Genomic DNA, 20,424 nt, shown 5'->3' with positions numbered 1-20,424 from the left:
TGGAAATATTTGTAATTCAGCATTAGAAAACATTACCTGACATTAGATTGTACAGTTCTATATTTTCAAATGGACCAATTGTCATGTTCTGTTGGAAAGCAGGGCCATGGGCAAGAAATAGAGCCTGCAGAAAGAGACAAGCACATGGTTAGTAACATACATTAACCCATGAGTAGAGGAGTTACAGGAATCAGTAAAGTCAGCCAATCTTGATTCCAACTGCTAAATCTTTTCAATGATCATGTTATTCATAGTGACTACAACTCCCAAAAGAGTTCCATAATTTTTATCTCTTTCCGGAAGGGGTTTCATAATTTTTATCAATCCATCAAAATTTGGACTGGCATTGTTAGTTTAAGTTTGGCAGGTCAGCAATAAATTCTATTTACTAAACATTCCAATTACTACTTCTTACATTTTCTATCATCATATGTATATTTAATGGTAACAGGATATAATTTATATTGTAAATTGAACTTGCCTAAAAGGAGGTAAGTCTAACATTGGGTGTATATATTTAAAGATAACAGAATATAATTACATGCATGGATTTGAAGATGTTATCCCAGCCATGATTACCTCCACTACAGCCATAGTAAGAGTTATATCTATAAGAGGAAGGAAAATCAAACATTTTTGAAGGCATCTTTATCACCAGAACACATCAACGAACAGGAATATCAATAGTTTTTAAGTGTTTTTAACAAATAGCATTATGATTACAGTAAGAAATGAGCTATGGTAACATTCAAATAATTAAGCATAAAAAAATATCTACCCATTTTATATATAGTTCATAGAATTGCGAGGATTCACAGAAATTTACAAACTGTATAAAAAAAATATCTACCCATTTTATATATAGTTCATAGGATTGCTAGGATTCACAGAAATTCACAAACTGTATAAAAAAATATCTACCCATTTTATATATAGTTCATAGGATTGCTAGGATTCACAGAAATTTACAAACTGTATAAAAAAATATCTACCCATTTTATATATAGGATTGCTAGGATTCACAGAAATTTACAAACTGTATAAAAAAATATCTACCCATTTTATATATAGTTCATAGGATTGCTAGGATTCACAGAAATTTACAAACTGTATAAAAAAATATCTACCCATTTTATATATAGGATTGCTAGGATTCACAGAAATTCACAAACTGTATAAAAAAAATATCTACCCATTTTATATATAGTTCATAGGATTGCTAGGATTCACAGAAATTTACAAACTGTATAAAAAAATATCTACCCATTTTATATATAGGATTGCTAGGATTCACAGAAATTTACAAACTGTATAAAAAAAGCTAGAATTGTCAGAGTGGCAAGTAAGCCCCTGATGGCAACAAGTCATTTCAGAGTCATTGGCTTCATTGACTAATGTTTTTAAAATTCCAACTGGAGTTTGGCAAGGCTCTCTTATTTTAGTCACACCGTTCAGGAGAAAAATTCAATTATCATATCCAAATCAGAATTAGACCTGTGTGTTGTTATTATACAGCTACACAATAGTTCTGTATCCCTGAAAATAGGGATGAGTGGAAACAAGATAAAAATAAAGTGATTGCCAAGGGTAACAATACATGCATTTGACATGAAATGGCAGATGCATAAAAACGACTGAAAAGAGAGAGCTGCACCAAGGGTTAAGACATGTGTACGGCAAGTTGCTAATCATGTATGTAAACAAACTACAAAGAAAATTCCAACTTTGGATTACCTACAGTTTAGACAATCATCCCAAACACAAAAATTTTATATCAATGATCTGTGCATGTGATTATTATATAACAAGCCCACTATTTAAGTGTTAACATACTTGGATACAAGCCATCGGTCAGCCATGTCAAGCAGGATGTCCCCGACCCGTGGATTGTTGAGATAGTGGAATCGCTTTGGTGCTGTATCTTTAGTGAAGACCTTCATCACAGACGTGTTGCACATCAGTTTTTCTACCAGGGTGCTAACATTAACAGCTGTAACACAGACATTTCTTTTTGGACTAATTACAATAAGATCAACTACCAAATGATGACATTTTAAAAATTCCTAATCATTCAAAAAAGTTATAGCTAACAGTCTGTAACTCACTCATTCTCATATTAGTTAACTTACGGTTTTCATTTTTTGTAATGTTCTTTCTAGGGCCGCTGTATTTAGTCTCGATGCGTCCAAAAGTTCCACTTGATATAAGCACCTGTTTGGTGTTGATGTGTTTGGAGAGGTCTACAATCTGGGTACATGCTGTGTCATCAAACCCTGTGCATAAAACCTAAACTTAGTGTCATCAAACCCTGTACATAAAACCCAAACTTAGTGTCATCAAACCCTGTACATAAAACCCAAACTTAGTGTCATCAAACCCTGTACATAAAACCCAAACTTAGTGTCATCGAACCCTGTACATAAAACCCAAACTTAGTGTCATCAAACCCTGTACATGAAACCCAAACTTAGTGTCTTCAAACCCTGAGCATTAAACTCTCAACTTATTGCTTAAAACCCTGTGTCAAAAACCCATAAACTAGTGACACCGAAGACCCTGTACATGAAACCCAACCTTAGTGCCATCAAACTCTGTACATAAAACCTAAACTTTGTGTCATCAAACTCTGTACATAAAACCTAAACTTTGTGTCATCAAACTCTGTACATAAAACCTAAACCAATCGTTAACAATCAAATCTCAGGCCATATCGTCAAACCTTGTACATTGTATATAGGACCCTAATTTACATATACAACATGTAGTGTCACCAAACTCTAAACAAAAATATACCCAACTTATTGTCACCAAATCCAGCACAAAAAGTCCCCTAACTGTGTACATTGTATATAGGACCCTAATTTACATATACAACATGTAGTGTCACCAAACTCTAAACAAAAATATACCCAACTTATTGTCACCAAATCCAGCACAAAAAGTCCCCTAACTTAGTGACACCAAATCCAGCACAAAAAGTCCCCTAACTTAGTGACACCAAACCCTGTACATAAAAACTCAACTTATTGTCACCAAATCCAGCACAAAAAGTCCCCTAACTTAGTGACACCAAACCCTGTACATAAAAACTCAACTTGTTGTCATCAAATCCAGTACAAAAAGTCCCCTAACTTAGTGACACCAAACCCTGTACACCAAACCCTGTACATAAAAACTCAACTTGTCACCAAATCCAGCACAAAAAGTCCCCTAACTTAGTGACACCAAACCCTGTACATAAAAACTCAACTTGTTGTCATCAAACAGTAATTAAAGCTAACAATGGCCTGCTTACTACTTAAGAAAAAGTTTGATATTTGGTTTTATAATTTTGGACATGGTTGTCATTTTGAATTTTGGACCAACCTTAAAACTATTTCCGACAAGTCCCAACAATATTACACAGATTCATCAAATTTGTCAAAATGTTAAAAACATGAAAATCTATGCAATTAGCAACTAAAACAACATGGCTATAGGTCATTCTGACCAACCCACTACAATGACTTAGGACAGTCATGGTAACTCTTACCATGATCAGCAATAATGATGATGTTAACACAGCCATGAAGGCGACGCTGGTACAGGCCGTCCATTAGTCTCCCCACCATCATATCCATGGTCCGCAAGCGTTCATTCACCTGGAGTCAAAACAACCATTACACAGACGAAACATTTATACAGTTAATACAAACAATTTACACCCACCGTTTAGAATTACCTACAAATGAACAGTTTTAAGTCAGAAATTGACAATGAAATATGTCTTTTTATTATATCTCCTGCTTTAAGCTACAACTAATAGGCCATCAAAATAGATAAAATTCAAACATGTAACAGAGTAACATAGTGTGAACTAGAGACATGACAGAAGAAAGGACCCTGCAATATAAACCAGAGCTTAACTGTAAACAATCCCTACCCACAAAAACTGTGACCTAAGTAGTAAGTAACTGTAAGATGTGTGAGGGTCTCTACCTTGTGATTCTCATCTCTATTCTTGTTTAAGTAGTAAGTAACTGTAAGATGTGTGAGGGTCTCTACCTTGTGATTCTCATCTCTATTCTAGTTTAAGTAGTAAGTAACTGTAAGATGTGTGAGGGTCTCTACCTTGTGATTCTCATCTCTATTCTTGTTTAAGTAGTAAGTAACTGTAAGATGTGTGAGGGTCTCTACCTTGTGAGTCTCATCTTTATTCCTATTTTATATCCTTCTGCTGTAAAGTGACTCTTCAGTCAATTAAAATCATGTTTGATTAATTATATTTAGACAAAACATTTTTCATTAAAGAAATAAAATGTTGATATTGACATCAGGGGGAAGATAACACTTGTTTCATTTTGATTGTGCAGGTTCATAACATCATAATGAATTTTTAACCAGTAAAAGTATCTATATTTGAATCGACCTACACCTGAGTGATCATGATTTTTGGCGAACTTTTTACAGATCAACCTAGATTGTTACTATTTTTAAAACGTTTGCCAGACACAAAATGTGACCTTGACTTAGAACCATTTGACATTGATTTATGATCAAGCAATTATCATATGATTTTGGTCAACTTTACTTGATAGTGTAATAATAGAAACCAGTATAGTTGGAGCACAGTCAGCGTAACAGTAGAGATACCACGTGGAGGATTGGATGCAGTCCTTTGAATATAATACAATTGACAAGCAGAATGACATTTGTCAAATCCGTTGTTGATTCTGTTCAACTTTGCTTCATAATGTCGTAACAATATATTTACCAATAAATTTACATGAATTTGACCTTTGCTTTTGACCTTATATCCTTTCAGTAAAGTTTTGTCCATAATGTCAAAAAAGAATAGAAACTTTTAAAATTTCTATTGCGCATCTGCTTATCAGTGTAACATCATGTAAAATTTCAGAAACTTTGGCTCTTTGTATGGACCTTATATAATGTACTTTTATATATTCCTGTTTTGTTTTACTTTGTTTTTCATTAACAGCATCTTTGCTTTGAACTTTTAACCCCTATTGCACATCTACATATCACAGTTTATCATCATGTGACAATTCATAAAATTTGGCCTTCTAGATTCAAGAAAATTACTAGAAATGAAAATGCTGACAGAATTAATTTGGTACTACATAGCAACAGCATTTTCATACAGGACCCTAATGAAAGAAATTTAAACTTCTGGATTTAGAGACAATCTCTGGAAGCAAAGGAAAAACTCTGCTATTTATACCAATTTACATCTCCAATGAGGTGTCCTAACAAGAGTAGATACCTGTGTTATAGAAATATTCCCTTTGAATTTTTACTATGAGTGGTATTTCAACACCAGTTTGTAACGAGAGTAGGATACCTACCAGATCACCCTCTGGACCTTGTTGATGACCAGCGTGGTCTGGCTGGTCAAAGTAAAGAGTGACCATGTCTGGTTTTTGTTCCTCGGGCAAAGTCAGCCAATTTAGAACTTCAGATACACGTTCAGGATAGCCTGCTGACCTGTGACCAGAATACACTGACTTAGCATTATTTTCATAACATTTTGAATGTCTAAATATGGCATCTTAAAATACCACATTTATAACTGTAAGTCACTATATATTGTCCTTCACACAGATTAAGAGTAATTTGTAAGGTATAGTTACTGTATTCAAAGTTGTGGTAATATTTTCATACAGTATTTTCCTGTATAGGTAAATCAATTTATCTTCGAATTATTTAAAAGGAATATAATTCTATTAAAAGTAACTCCATCAACCTATAAATGCTGATGCTCTATTTTGGTGTGATAGATTGATGGCTGTATCTGTGGGGTTTCACAAAAACTCAATGAAAACTGTCAGAGGAAATGTAGAATGATGGCTGTATCTGTGGGGTTTCACAAAAACTCAATGAAAACTGTCAGAGGAAATGTAGAATGATGGTTGTATCTGTGGGGTTTCACAAAAACTCAATGAAAACTGTCAGAGGAAATGTAGAATGATGGCTGTATCTGTGGGGTTTCACAAAAACTCAATGAAAACTGTCAGAGGAAATGTAGAATGATGGCTGTATCTGTGGGGTTTCACAAAAACTCAATGAAAACTGTCAGAGGAAATGTAGATTGATGGCTGTATCTGTCGGGTTTCACAAAAACTCAATGAAAACTGTCAGAGGAAATGTAGAATGATGGCTGTATCTGTGGGGTTTCACAAAAACTCAATGAAAACTGTCAGAGGAAATGTAGATTGATGGCTGTATCTGTCGGGTTTCACAAAAACTCAATGAAAACTGTCAGAGGAAATGTAGAATGATGGCTGTATCTGTCGGGTTTCACAAAAACTCAATGAAAACTGTAAGAGGAAATGTCTAAAAGTATTTTGAGGAATAAAATTTTTCAAAAACAATTCTCTAGATACTTAAAATTTGAACAAACACTTAGGGAACAGTTTACACAAGAATCTCTTGATCGAAAGAAACATGGATGAATGCATAACCTATACCATTATAGATTGAAATCAAGCTTCAATTTCTTACAAGGCAGTGGGTGAAGATAATTACTTTATGAAATAAACTCATTTAACAAAAACAAGAGGTTTATCAGATGAAGTTCACAGATGTTACATTAAATTTGGCCCCTGCTGCCTTGATACAAGTGAGGGTCATATTCTTCACCACAAACTTTGTTAGATTCATCCTTCCAGGCTGTCCAGCACTTCTTGACAAAAAATTAGGGCTAAATTTAAGGCTAAAATTACAAAATTTTAGGGCAAATTTAGGACTAAAATTAGGAATTTTGTAACTATAATAGGGAGTATGAAAGCATTAAACTGACTTACCTTTGCAAATTTGACAAAATAGAAACTAACATACAATGCCTTAATTGCAGGAAAGGTGTCTTCCAGGGTTTCAGTGTCCCAGCTGCTGTTGGCTGTGACCTTAAGAATCACACCTCTGTCACTCAGTCACAACCAATAACAATCTGGGTACATAGATCTACTGGTCAACTGCCTTTCATGGTCTACCCTGAATTAGAACTACAGACTACATTAAAATACATTTTTAGTATGAATTTAATGAAAACGTTTTCAGTAAATTGTAAAAATGTAAAAAAAAGTAGGAACTGAAGTGAAAAATTAGGGCTTTTTTAGGAATTCCCTTTGAATTTTTCATTTTTTTAGGAATTTTAGCAAAACTGAAAAAAATACGGATTTTTTAGGAATTACAGGGACGCTGGACAGCCTGTCCTTCCAATCTAACACCCAGACATCTTGTTCTACATCAAACAGTTCTAAGGAGTTGTTTAAAAACAAATAGCTTGACATATGACAGATGGATGAATGCCACATCATTGTACAAAATCACTTGGCTCTTTGGACCAGGTGATATAAACCTTATCCATGATCAATAACAGCTGACAATCACATATTGATCAAGTTACTTACGATTTGTAAGGTTTCCAGTAGTCAGGATATATCCCTACAATTAAAATAATACATGTACTTTATTGTAATATCACAAGTTTAAGACACAGTTACAGGCAAAAGTCAAAACACACAGTTACAGGCAAAAGTCAAAACACACAGTTACAGGCAAAAGTCAAAACACACAGTTACAGGCAAAAGTCAAAACACACCATTACAGGCAAAAGTCAAAACACAGTTACAGGAAAAAGTCAAAACACACAGTTACAGGCAAAAGTCAAAACACAGTTACAGGAAAAAGTCAAAACACACAGTTACAGGAGAAAGTCAAAACACACAGTTACAGGCAAAAGTCAAAACACACAGTTACAGGAAAAAGTCAAAACACACAGTTACAGGCAAAAGTCAAAACACACAGTTACAGGCAAAAGTCAAAACACACAGTTACAGGCAAAAGTCAAAACACACAGTTACAGGCAAAAGTCAAAACACACAGTTACAGGAAAAAGTCAAAACACACAATTACAGGCAAAAGTCAAAACACAGTTACAGGAAAAAGTCAAAACACACAGTTACAGGCAAAAGTCAAAACACACAGTTACAGGCAAAAGTCAAAACACACAGTTACAGGCAAAAGTCAAAACACACAGTTACAGGAAACACACAATTACAGTCAGGAAACAAAACACACAGTTACAGGAAAAAGTCAAAACACACAGTTACAGGCAAAAGTCAAAACACACAGTTACAGGAAAAAGTCAAAACACACAGTTACAGGCAAAAGTCAAAACACACAGTTACAGGCAAAAGTCAAAACACACAGTTACAGGCAAAAGTCAAAACACACAGTTACAGGCAAAAGTCAAAACACACAGTTACAGGAAAAAGTCAAAACACACAGTTACAGGCAAAAGTCAAAACATACAGTTACAGCCAAAAGTCAAAACACACAGTTACAGGAAAAAGTCAAAACACACAGTTACAGGCAAAAGTCAAAACACAGTTACAGGAAAAAGTCAAAACACACAGTTACAGGCAAAAGTCAAAAAACACAGTTACAGGAGAAAGTCAAAACACACCATTACAGGCAAAAGTCAAAACACAGTTACAGGAAAAAGTCAAAACACACAGTTACAGGCAAAAGTCAAAACACAGTTACAGGAAAAAGTCAAAACACACAGTTACAGGCAAAAGTCAAAAAACACAGTTACAGGAGAAAGTCAAAACACACCATTACATCTAAAATATTCTTAACTTATTGACAAAAATGTTTGGTGTCTACAAGGAAATTTTGCCTCTGACAAAAAATTGTGTTTTTGACCAGAAATTTACCCTGACCATACATGACACTACTGAAAGGAGAAGTAGATCTTCTGCAATGTTTGTAAATTTGCTTGCCTCTTATAAGATCAAAATGGAAAAAAATTAACTGATGACATAAGTTTCCAGATATGCAGTTTAAAATCTGAGGGAAATAATGAACAGTTTATATAATGTATGAATTCTATTTCATTTCATGACTGGTATCATTCATTTCATTTAAATTGGTCCTACCAGAAATGTTGACATCTGATCCCGGCCAAAAGTAAGTAGCTGTTGTCTTGTTTTGTTTCTGTGCCGTTATCCATATCTAAACATGATCAATCATTACAAACTAAGAATATTTTTAATTTGTAAACTTCTCACTACCTAAATCCAAGCAGAAACATTTCAATAGCAAATTTCAATTCTGTTGTTAAGCAATCTTACTGTATTGTACAGGAATTCCAGTTGATATTAGTAAACAGTAGTCATATTTGCAGTATTAAAGATTAAAGAAAAGTTCAAACAGAACAACAAACATGATTTAATATCAAATCAAAACTTATAATTACATATATGTAATTACTTCATAAAAAGAGGATAAACTTCTAAGCAAAGCCTTATTCTTACTCCTTTATATGTTGACATGAAATGGTGGTTTTCTTGTTTATTTTAAAATCTTTTCCAGGGTTCTGACAATAGCTCATCAGTATTTTTGTTATGTTTTCCAGAAGATAATTCTCCACAATTAAGAACTAGTCTAACAGGAGATTGTCTCTGACATTAATGGCCCAACTCTGAGGCATTTGAAATAGTCGTCAATGTGACCTTTGGCCATTTAATCTTGACAAATGACCAGCAATATGATAAGATACAGAAATGACAAAAGATAGCATAAACCAAATTTGTAGAGAGAATCCCAAGATATGACACTGAATCCAAATAGGACACAGGATATAGCTACCACTATCCCCCCACCCTCTAATCACTGGCTCAGTTAAAGAACATCAACACTTGATGTCTGAATGTATTTTAAAGGCTATGACTCTATGATCTACACAATGTTATAAACAATGATCTATAGCAATAAAAAAAACCAATCAGGACTTACAGGTTCTCCTCCCCACCAGCGTGGGTCACTCTTGGTGTAACTGCCCAGAGTGAAGTACCTTCCAATGTGTTCATCATACATCTTGTTGGAGATGATTCCATGTGATTCTGGGTATAGTCCCTGTTATAAGTAATCACTAGTACTATGATTCCCAATACAGCAAGTAAGTGCATCATTTCAATCATTAAACATTTATAACATGCTATATGACCTCTTGATCAAGGATGTTCAATTTCGAACAATAAATTCAGTCAACATTAGGTTATTCATAGTGTACCATATACACCAACTTCTCAAGGTCTAGTATATAGTATATTTATGGTGAAAAAGGTCAATGTCAGGTATGTAGTACATGGTCAGGAAGGTCAAGGTCAGGTATGTAGTACATGGTCAGGAAGGTCAAGGTCAGGTATGTAGTACATGGTCAGGAAGGTCAAGGTCAGGTATGTAGTACATGGTCAGGAAGGTCAAGGTCAGGTATGTAGTACATGGTCAGGAAGGTCAAAGTCAGGTAGGTAGTGTATGGTTAGAAAAGTCAAGGTCAGGTTTGCACATGCAGCACATGGTAAGGAAGGTCAAGGTCAGGTATGTAGTGTATGGTTAGTAAGTTTAGGGTCAAGAGAGTAGTGTATTGTTAGGATGGTTAAGGTCAGGTATGTGGTGTATAGTTAGAAAGGTCAAGGTCAGGAATGTGGTGTATAGTTAGAAAGGTCAAGGTCACATATGTAGTGTGTGGTTGAAGGATAAATTGGTATGCAAGCTATGTGATAAGGATGTCCTGATTACAGAATATTAAGACCTGCAAGAGACTGAAGATACTTACTGTGACAATGGTGTAGTGGTTGGGGAAGGTCACGGTTGGGAATGTTGCCCTCATATACGGAGTGTGTACACCACATTGTCGCATCTTATGGATGACAGGTGTAATGTTTCTCTGGATGTAGTCGGCACGGAATCCATCCAATGAGATCAGCAGTAGTGGTACCTTTCTAAGATGAAAAGCAACATGTCATCACCTTGGTAATTACTATTAATACATCATCTAGAGCAGAAGTACAGGACCGGAAGTTAACATGTCTACGTACCCTGTACACTGACCAGTGCCCTGATCACTACATTCCAGGTCTGACCAGTGCAGTGCTAAATCCTTGACTGCCCAAACCTGTGTAGCCAGGTGTGTCCTCAGTCTAACAGACCTTGCAACACCTAACTTGGAGAAGAACTCCAGTCCTGTCAGCAGTTCCACATCTCGTATTCTAGCAACATGCTGGGCCAGGTATTCTTCATCTGGCTGGAAATGGCAAACTAGATTTAGTGTTAAATTGGTCATACATCAAACTTCAGACTTAACAAAAAATATATCTTCATAAATCCACAAAAAAGACATTTACAACAGAGCAGGGTTTTACATCAAGGGAATGAGTAAGAAATGTCATTAGGTATAACCAAGACTGGAGTCGTGCTACATACCTACTTCCATAACAACCTATAGAGACTTCACAGATTTTTTCTCCTCTACATGTGCAGGCAGTTTGGCTCTCTGTCAACAGGTCTAGGTAAAGTCCTTGTGTCAATAACCAAGAATTGATTTCTGAAGGTTATATACAGAAATTCTTTATTGTTACCTATTATTCCTGTTCCTACCTACAGATAGGAGACTTACAAGACAGTTAGGCTCCTTGTTCAGGTGCGGAAGGACAAAAGTCATCGTGTCCAGTTGGTCAACATCACATGAAGACACATTTATCAAAGGTTCTGAACATCGTACAAGAATCATATAATAATGGGTTGGCATGGCAACAGTTTCTTTGACATCTGCAAATCTGTAACAAGAAGTAAATCATACAAGTGATACATTGATATTCTTGATGTATCATTTAATCAAAACATTTCACCCTATTTTGAATTTTTCTGTTCCATTGAAAAATTCATTGTGTATAATCATTTGACAGACTTTTACAAATTTCCATCAAAAGTCAAATTTGCACTTTTTTAATTATTTAAAAAATAGCGAAATTAAAAACAAATTGTGTTTGACATTACATTGAAATGTTTCTTCAAACTGATCACATTTTTCTACATTCAGTTAGTACAGATATAACCATTTGTATATGATGCCATAATGAAATGCAATATGACCTTGTGTTGTTGGTGATCCCCTCCCATAATCTGTCTGAATTATAGTCATACACAGGGCCAGTGGTCACCAGGATTTCCCCAGAATATTTGTTGTAATCACTGATCAAGGTCCACATATATCTCCATATACCTGGAAATGTATGTCACTTAAAAGTCGTCTGATACTTCAATAAAAACAATAGCAACTTTGGGAACATCGTGTTACCAAGAATTCAACTAAGCATGTATAGTTATGATTTAACAGTCTTTTGTTATGAAGGTAACATATTGTCTTAGACAAGCTAAAATGATAATGATGTCTACAAAAATTAGGTGTAGGGTAAAAAGATATTATCATTACTGACCATTTTGAGCTTGATATATCACAAATAGATTTGATGGGGTTTTCCTTATACAATTAATACAATGTAGAAATGCCACTGGATAAATCAGAGCCAGATAGTCTGTATCTGTAAACCTTAAGGAGGGAGCAGTTTATAAGCCTACTGACCTGTATAGAATCCTGTGTACATAGGCACAGCATTCGTGCGTAGGCGACTTTCTTTCTCTGTTAAGTCAAAATCTGTCAATAACAGGAGTCAAAGAAACATGATTTATTATCAGGAATTGATAGAAGAAAATATATTGTTTCAAAAAACATGTCATTGAAAAATCCATAGGCACACAATTTTTTTATCTATTTATTTCTTTTTTTGTTTTTTTGTTTCCACCCTCCCCCACACACACAAGTTTTTACATTGGTATTTATAGACATTGCAAAAACAACATGATAACTGTAACACAAACACAATTACATTATCATACAATATCAGTACAACATGGGATCAAAAATGATGACATGTCTCCATAGAGATATATTTTACGACTTCTACCATATTTACAGCACATTATCAATTCTATTTCTATTTCACTGTTCCATATTGGTGTTTTTTATACCAGTAGATGAATTCAAGGATCCTGGTACATACCGGGATTGTACAGAAAGGCCTGTGTAATGTTGTCGTGGTAAATATCACATGATGAATTAGGTACTCTGCTGTCTATCCATACACATGTAGTATCTGTCAAACTGACATTCTTGTCACAAAGATTAAGTAAAAAGTAAGTGATTTCTACACACACAACAGACATCAAAACATATTATAATGACAATTTTCCCTTAAATTTGATATATTATATTTGGGCCTAAATTAGAACAATTTAGTGGTACAGTCTGTAAAGTCTCCTTTTGTGTCTGACTATGTATAATGGATCCCTGATACTATACAGTAAAAGAGGGATTCTTCTTCTAATTTTAGAAACAGTGACTTTCAACTTTGACCTTAAAACCTTGTGAGTCCCTATCGCACATATGTATCAAACAGTCTTTGGTCATCTTAAAAGGAATTCTAGACTTCAAGACTCAGTAAAAATATCCAAATAACATGTGCTGACAAATAACCGTTATACAACTACACATCTCTGATACATTACTCATTGAGTATCTGGATCCATACCTGTTTACTGGTGAGAGTGTAGGTTGACCATGCAGGTGTATGAAAAAGCTTGCTGTATCCAGTGGTAAAATGTTCCTGTTTCAGCTCACATATGTCTAACTCAATATGGGTAGTGACTGGAGCTCCAAAGACAGAAGAAAAGCTCTTCAAAGGAGTTGAGATACCGGTTGACAAATTCTGGAAATCAGTGGTTAATATTCAGATGTTAGGATATCTACAATTTAAACAAACTTCTGTTTTCCTTAACACTAATGTCTAAAGGTGGTGTGGGTAACAACCTTTTTGCGTCTTTTTCTGTAATCTTTTTCGATAAAACATGGAGAATAAAACATGTATACAAATAAATAAATCCCTTTATAGAAGTAATATATAGTTTCTTTAGTCATTATATCTTTATCATACCTCTTCATAATTCTTGAAACAGCCACTGGCAGCTTTGGCTACTAGTAATGCTGTGAAGGGTTAATCTCAGGACATACAGACATATGTCATTGTCCACATCCAATCTTTAAGCATCCCTTCCTAAACTTTCATGTATCATTCCTTATCATAATGAATAGCAGTGTTGTGATTTTTTTTTTTTTTTTTTGGTGCCCAAATATGTCAGAATAAGTATAAGGACATTTATTGGGCTATATTCATCAACAAAATTACCATATTTTCCAGATTATAAGCCACTGCTTTTTCCTCAGTGGTCGGGCACGCGGCTTATACACCAGTGAAGCTTAATGTGGAAAACAAAATTCGGCAGAATGGGGATCAAATTGTATGCCTAACTTTACAGTAGTATATGCAATAAAGCATAGAAGATGTTTACAGTAGACTATTGCACCCTGGTATTGATAGGTTGAGGGCCCCAACAGGACCATAGCCTTCGTTCATATTTTACAGTCCTAACACTGGTGGAAAAGGTTGTAATATCATACGTAACATCAGGCCCTACCTGTGTGTTGGCAATCATTGAAGATTCCAAACAAGTTCGACATTTTGTGTATTTTAAATAACCAGCATAATTTTAAAATACATCCATAAAGAGAAGGATTATTTATGCAAAATTCATCAGCAAATCTTATTAAATGTTACACTGACAATCTTGATAAACTGCCTTCTATTATTTGTTACCAGTATATCAAATATTAACAATATTGGTCACCTATTGTAAGAAAGGGTGCAGCTTATATGTGGATCAAATCGGAAAAAAAATTGCTATAAACTGGCCCTGCAGCTTATATACCAGTGCAGCTTATATACCGGTGATGCTTATAACCTGGAAAGTACAGTAGGTATTCATGAATCAGTGTTTTCTGCAACCTGTAACACACAATATACATAATTTTACAGTATTCCTGGGTCAAGTTGATCCCACACATTCATTTGTCAGTAAAACTACTCTCACCTGTTTACAGCCACAGATTGTCATGGCAGGCCTTGAAGAGATTGTAGCACTACAACTTTTAACCAAAGTGGGTTTTGTTGACAGTCTGGTTGGAGGTGTCCTCAACATATCATCCAGTGACCCAGTGGTACCATTATTTGGACTTGGTCTGATGTCTAGGAGGTCTATTTAAGGGTAGAAAATAGAACCTGATCACCATTGGCTGTAATCTTCAACACTGAGACACTTCTTAAACATTTTCATAACATGTTAGGGGAATATTTTGTCAATCTGCTGACAGGTTACACTGGATAAACTGGATAAACTGCATAACTTTTTTTCATTTCTGATAAATCAGGACATATCAGGAATTAAAACTGTTATATTTAAACAAAGATAAAATGTAGCTTGATATGCTGATTATTCCCTTGTCATACAATCAAAAGTTGCTAAGAGAACAACATTATGTCTGAGTGATAATTGATGTTATAGTCATGTTTTTATATAAAAGTCAGTAAAAATCATCAGTACGCACATGACATCATGTTGTAGAGTTCTATGTTTTCAAACGGTTTTGTGGTATAATTAACCTTAAACCCTGGTCCATGGGCCAGAAACAAAGCCTGAAAATAGGAAAACAGAGGTCATTAATTTCCTGAAAGTTCTGATAATATCTTCAAATCCATTCTTCCAATGCTACCTATTTCCAGAATTCATTTGATAAAACTACACTCTCAAACCCTCAGGTATCACGGGGTAGATGGACCAGTATATATCAATAATGGGGTCCATGGGTAACAGAATAAAACAGAAGTTGATTTCATATTAATACAAAAATGACTGGATGAAATCTCTTCTGTCTTCATTTTGCCATCTCCATCAATAGAAACAGACTATTACGTGTGATAATGAGGTCCTGGTTCTAAACAAAGATGACATTCTGCTGACACTGATAATGTTTGTCTTGACGCCCATTATAACTAATTTGTCAACCAATGTTTTTCCTTCACTATACATAGAGTTTCATCATATTGAAAACACACACAGCTTTCATATTTCTAGCACAACATAATTCAGATAGTACACTCCTCATAAAACCATGGAACTTAGAAAAGAGTTATGATAAACTCAGACTGTACACATCGGTACTTACCTGCATACTTTTGTAAAGATTGTCGTAACCATGGTTACCTTGCAAACAGAAGGAACTTCTCTTCCTGGCAAGAGATATTCATACAATGACATACTCCATGGAATTAATAGACCAGCAATACTTAACTTTTCTAATAGTCCAATTATGTAAAATAAATTTTCACAAATAAGCAATATTTTTTCTTGAGGAGAAATTGAAGTGATATACCATCATCATTACTAAATACTTTGCTTAAGTCAATATTGTTTCATACAAATTGACTTGACAAGAGTAAACAATTTTTTTTAGAGTTTGCACATCACAGGCAGCATGAGATTCTTCAGATTTATTGTAACTTGTAATTTACAAGCTGAAGTATGTAAAAATGCCACGTCAGTTGGTGCAAAAGCAGTACCGAGTGATTTTCTGTTACCTAGACACTGTCCACTTGGCCTGGACGTCCAGGACAACATCTCCTATGCGTTGATTGTTGGAGTAGTGGTGACGCACAGGAATGTCTTGTCGTGAGAAAGCATGATAATGGCCACTCTTACATTCCAGTCTCTTCAATAGAGCTGCTTGGCTCATCACTGCGACAACCAGACTTAAAACACTGCAAACTTTGCTATCATAGAATTCTAAGGATCATATCAAACATGAAATTGATTCTGAAGTTTGACATTACAGTGTGATTTTTTCAAACTTTACTTTATATATTTTAAGACATTGTTTAATTATTTCCAAGCAAATCTTGATATTGTGCATGTGAACCACAATCTCTAAATGTATACTTAGGTATTCTGTATACATGAACATGAAGAAATATCTATTAAAACATATTACAGTCCAACTTTGATGTTAGGAAGTTCAAGGGACTACCAAAAAAACTTTGATACATCGAGACTTTGAATCATGAGTGGTGGGTTAAATCAATGTTTTCATGTTCATGGCTATATATATGATTTCACAATATTTCTATCTGAACAAACACAACAAATACCAAAGCACAAGATTAAATGAAAAGCTGCATTTTTATCTTTAAACAAACCATTTTCATTCATGAAAAAGACAACTTTAAATAGAAATCAATGAGAAATTGATAGTCATGCAGTACAACGTATATGCATTTTATGGGTCAATTTTAAATGAATCGACGTGCAGCATTGTAGTAGTCTTCACATGTTACACTAATTATTTTAAGACTGATACAGAAACATTACATGCACGATTGAATTTAAAAGAAAGCAAATTTATATCATGATGTATTCTGTCCAGAAATGACAGCACTAACAGCAAACATCCTTGCTCATAGAATTACAAGAGTGTTTGCCGATGTTCTGATGATGACAAGCCTGCATCAATCGGAGAACACATAATTGACAGATAAATCACTGTGTTACTCATGCTTTTATGCTTAAAACTAAAAAGTGATGCTTTCAAAATGAGTGAAATCATCCTACAAGTGATAGGATTTCCTATTAAATTAGACCTGACTGAATGCAATTACCACAATGGCGGCAGTGAACATCACTGACATCCTATCATCTTTGATTAAGTATCATGGCTTGTAAGTAAGCAAATAAATTTAAATCTGTGTCCAGTCATTAATTAACCTTGTAATACAGGGCTAATGATAGCAGGTTATCTTATCCCATTGTCAGGTATCACTCTTTGTTTAAATGTGGGTAATTTTGCCACCGGGCGAACATACCTGTACAGTACAGGTAAATGTTTTGTTCCAATCATGAGGTGTCAATGACGATGTTATCATATCTAACAGTCTGAAAAACTTTGTTACATCAAAAACTTTGATTTATAAAACTTCGACTCATAAGAGGGTAAGTAGTAATATAAAGGAATAGAATACGTCAAGGAAATGGAATCATAGAAGTTTGACTGTATGTTAAAAATTTTGACATGGAGAAAAATTGTGCAGTATATAAGAGATTATACAAACCAGTTTTAACTAGGACAATTGTGAATATTAGCCAAATACAATTCAACAGCTAAACAAATACAATGACTTTCCATCAACAACAGCTGACGACACACATTTCAGTAGTAAACACACAGTTCACGCATTGTCTAATGATACAGTGCTTCTATTTTGTTTTCTATAGACTTGTTAAAACTAGTATTGGTACTGTATACTGTAAACTTGAATATTTTCCCCAAATTACATATTCTGCTTTCATCTTTGAAATGTATAAAAGCTACCATTCATAAAGGGTAGCTGTGTACATTTCATTCACATTCAGTTATTTTACCAAGTTATCCTCATAACAGAAAATAAAAAGAAAGAGCTTCAGTGAATTTCTGGTACTCATGTCCAGATCTTATACAAACCTTCATCATTTCTGACCACAACATTCTCTTTGCCAACTTGTTTTTGATGAAAGTTCTTATGAATTCTGCCAATAGTTCCATCATATACCAGGACCTCGTTAGTTTTAATGTACGAACTTAGCTCAACCTTTCTGTCACAAGAAGTCGCCTCCATTCCTATCATGGACATAAACAAAGCTTAGTACATGTCATACTTATATATGATACTTCAAACTTTCATGGTTTGTACAGATTTCTCTACAACCTGTAACCTTATTTCACTTTATCTTCTAAATATAAACTTTATTTATTTAACAACAATTTATCTTCTAAGGGACCAATAAAGTATACATTTTCACATAAACAAGGAGTATGGAATGTTTCATGAGTAACAGCAGTATAACATGTTTCAGTATACAGGTGTTAATGCTTTAATTAAGCACACTCACCATGATCAGCTAGAATGACGAGGTTTACACAATTATGAATGTCCCGGCTGTACAATCCTTCCATCAACTTTGATATTGATCGGTCCACCCTTGTAAGCATCGAGTCTACCTGGGAAAATAAACAACAAACTTATACATGGCTATCATCTCGTCCTACATCATTAGTAAGCATGGAGTCTACTTTTGGAAAATTAACAACCAACTCTACAATAAACTTATACATGGCTATCATCTTGTCCTACATCATTAGTAAGCATGGAGTCTACTTTTGGAAAATTAACAACCAACTCTACAACAAACTTATACATGGCTATCATCTTGTCCTACATCATTAGTAAGCATGGAGTCTACTTTTGGAAAATTAACAACCAACTCTACAATAAACTTATACATGGCTATCATCTTGCCCTACATCATTAGTAAGCATGAAGTCTACCTGGGAAAACACACAACCAACTCTACAACAAACTTATGTTGGCACTTGATTATCACCTGGTCTTATATCATCAGTAGGTAATAATGTCTGATGTTAACAACTGACAGTGATATATTTAAAAAATAATAATAATATTAATAATATGGAATGTAAAAAAATATGTCTCTGGTATTATGAATCGGGGATAGCTAGAAAAATGAAATGATGAAATACAAGAACTATCACTTATCTTGTGTGGAACTAACACCAACAGAACATACAGGGAGAGTTGGAGATTAACTGGACAATAGCCCTAAAGTCTCACCTGTGAACTGACTGGTCCACTTCCATGCCCAGTGTGATCAGGCTCATCAAAGTACAGAGTGATAAGGTCTGGTCGCTGTTCTTCTGTCATACTCAACCATTCAAGGACAGTGTTAACTCTTTCTTCAAAGGTTACTGACCTGCAAACCACATCAAAATCAAGCTGATTAGTCAACAAATTAAGTTATATCAAGAAACATCATTTTCCTTTATCAAGAATTTCATAAAGAATTATATGAATGGATCTGATTCTTCCTCAGAATTGTACAGCAATACCAGTGCCAACCTTGACCTTCAAATGATAAGATATAGAACTTGACTTATACATGTGACCTTCACCTACCCATCATACATTCTCCATATATCTGGCTGTATCCCCGAGATGTTGACATCAGATCCAACCCAGAACATTGATGCAGTTTTTTTGCCCTGCTTCTTCGCTGTGGTCCAGATCTGCCCATTTAAAGATTTCATTACATTAGAATATTTCATATCTGTGAATAAGCTGGTTCTCTCATTCCTTATAGGGGGCTCTGTTTGTCATCACCTTTTAAGTTAAAGGCTAAAATACACATCAGAGGCCACAGTGACTCATTTCTACTATGTACCACATTGTCTAACCAAGTTTTGTCTTAGCATGAATTTTTATGATGATTAAATTGTAATGCTTTTACAACATAGGTGGCTTGGCACCATAGAGAGTGATATCACATCCTGTCTGTAAGTGCAGATCTTTATCTATCCAGTCTTAAACCAACAATTCATTTTGGTCATACAAATGTTAAATTACCTAAATGTTTGAGCAATAACACTTAAATGAAATGAAAAGTGAAATAGCAACCCATAGAAATGTGAATATTCTTTTTCATCTTAAATATTTTAACTTCAGTTAAGGTTTTGCAAGTTTCTCAAAATTTCAGTACAAAACAAAAACCTCATATTTCTGGGGATGATAGTTCTATGTTAAA

At 34.6% G+C, this 20,424-nt stretch overlaps 1 protein-coding gene across 1 annotated transcript in view; it reads right to left on the bottom strand.

The window, feature by feature from the left end:
- The window catches only part of LOC132557191 (uncharacterized), a 54,635-nt gene that overhangs the window by 32,248 nt on the left and 1,963 nt on the right, over nt 1-20,424 (bottom strand). The window contains exons 5-28 of the mRNA XM_060221688.1: nt 19,800-19,909; nt 19,458-19,596; nt 18,718-18,826; nt 18,290-18,445; nt 16,377-16,533; nt 15,965-16,028; nt 15,347-15,434; nt 14,827-14,996; nt 13,437-13,613; nt 12,909-13,017; nt 12,431-12,502; nt 11,941-12,070; nt 11,465-11,624; nt 10,887-11,092; nt 10,625-10,790; nt 9,802-9,921; nt 8,943-9,018; nt 7,410-7,443; nt 5,346-5,484; nt 3,533-3,641; nt 2,130-2,273; nt 1,834-1,990; nt 542-608; nt 37-124 (exon numbers count right to left, since the gene is read on the bottom strand). Of these exons, the coding sequence (XP_060077671.1) occupies nt 37-124; nt 542-608; nt 1,834-1,990; nt 2,130-2,273; nt 3,533-3,641; nt 5,346-5,484; nt 7,410-7,443; nt 8,943-9,018; nt 9,802-9,921; nt 10,625-10,790; nt 10,887-11,092; nt 11,465-11,624; nt 11,941-12,070; nt 12,431-12,502; nt 12,909-13,017; nt 13,437-13,613; nt 14,827-14,996; nt 15,347-15,434; nt 15,965-16,028; nt 16,377-16,533; nt 18,290-18,445; nt 18,718-18,826; nt 19,458-19,596; nt 19,800-19,909 (2,947 nt within the window). The remainder of the gene's footprint in view (nt 1-36; nt 125-541; nt 609-1,833; nt 1,991-2,129; nt 2,274-3,532; nt 3,642-5,345; nt 5,485-7,409; nt 7,444-8,942; nt 9,019-9,801; nt 9,922-10,624; nt 10,791-10,886; nt 11,093-11,464; nt 11,625-11,940; nt 12,071-12,430; nt 12,503-12,908; nt 13,018-13,436; nt 13,614-14,826; nt 14,997-15,346; nt 15,435-15,964; nt 16,029-16,376; nt 16,534-18,289; nt 18,446-18,717; nt 18,827-19,457; nt 19,597-19,799; nt 19,910-20,424) is intronic.

Source organism: Ylistrum balloti, unplaced genomic scaffold (assembly GCF_031769215.1).
Source record: "Ylistrum balloti isolate Yb309-2 unplaced genomic scaffold, AGI_CSIRO_Ybal_v1 Utg370640, whole genome shotgun sequence".
Taxonomy (NCBI): domain Eukaryota; kingdom Metazoa; phylum Mollusca; class Bivalvia; order Pectinida; family Pectinidae; genus Ylistrum; species Ylistrum balloti.
Note: the sequence above shows the minus strand (reverse complement) of the source record. Positions and strands in the feature narration are given on the sequence as shown.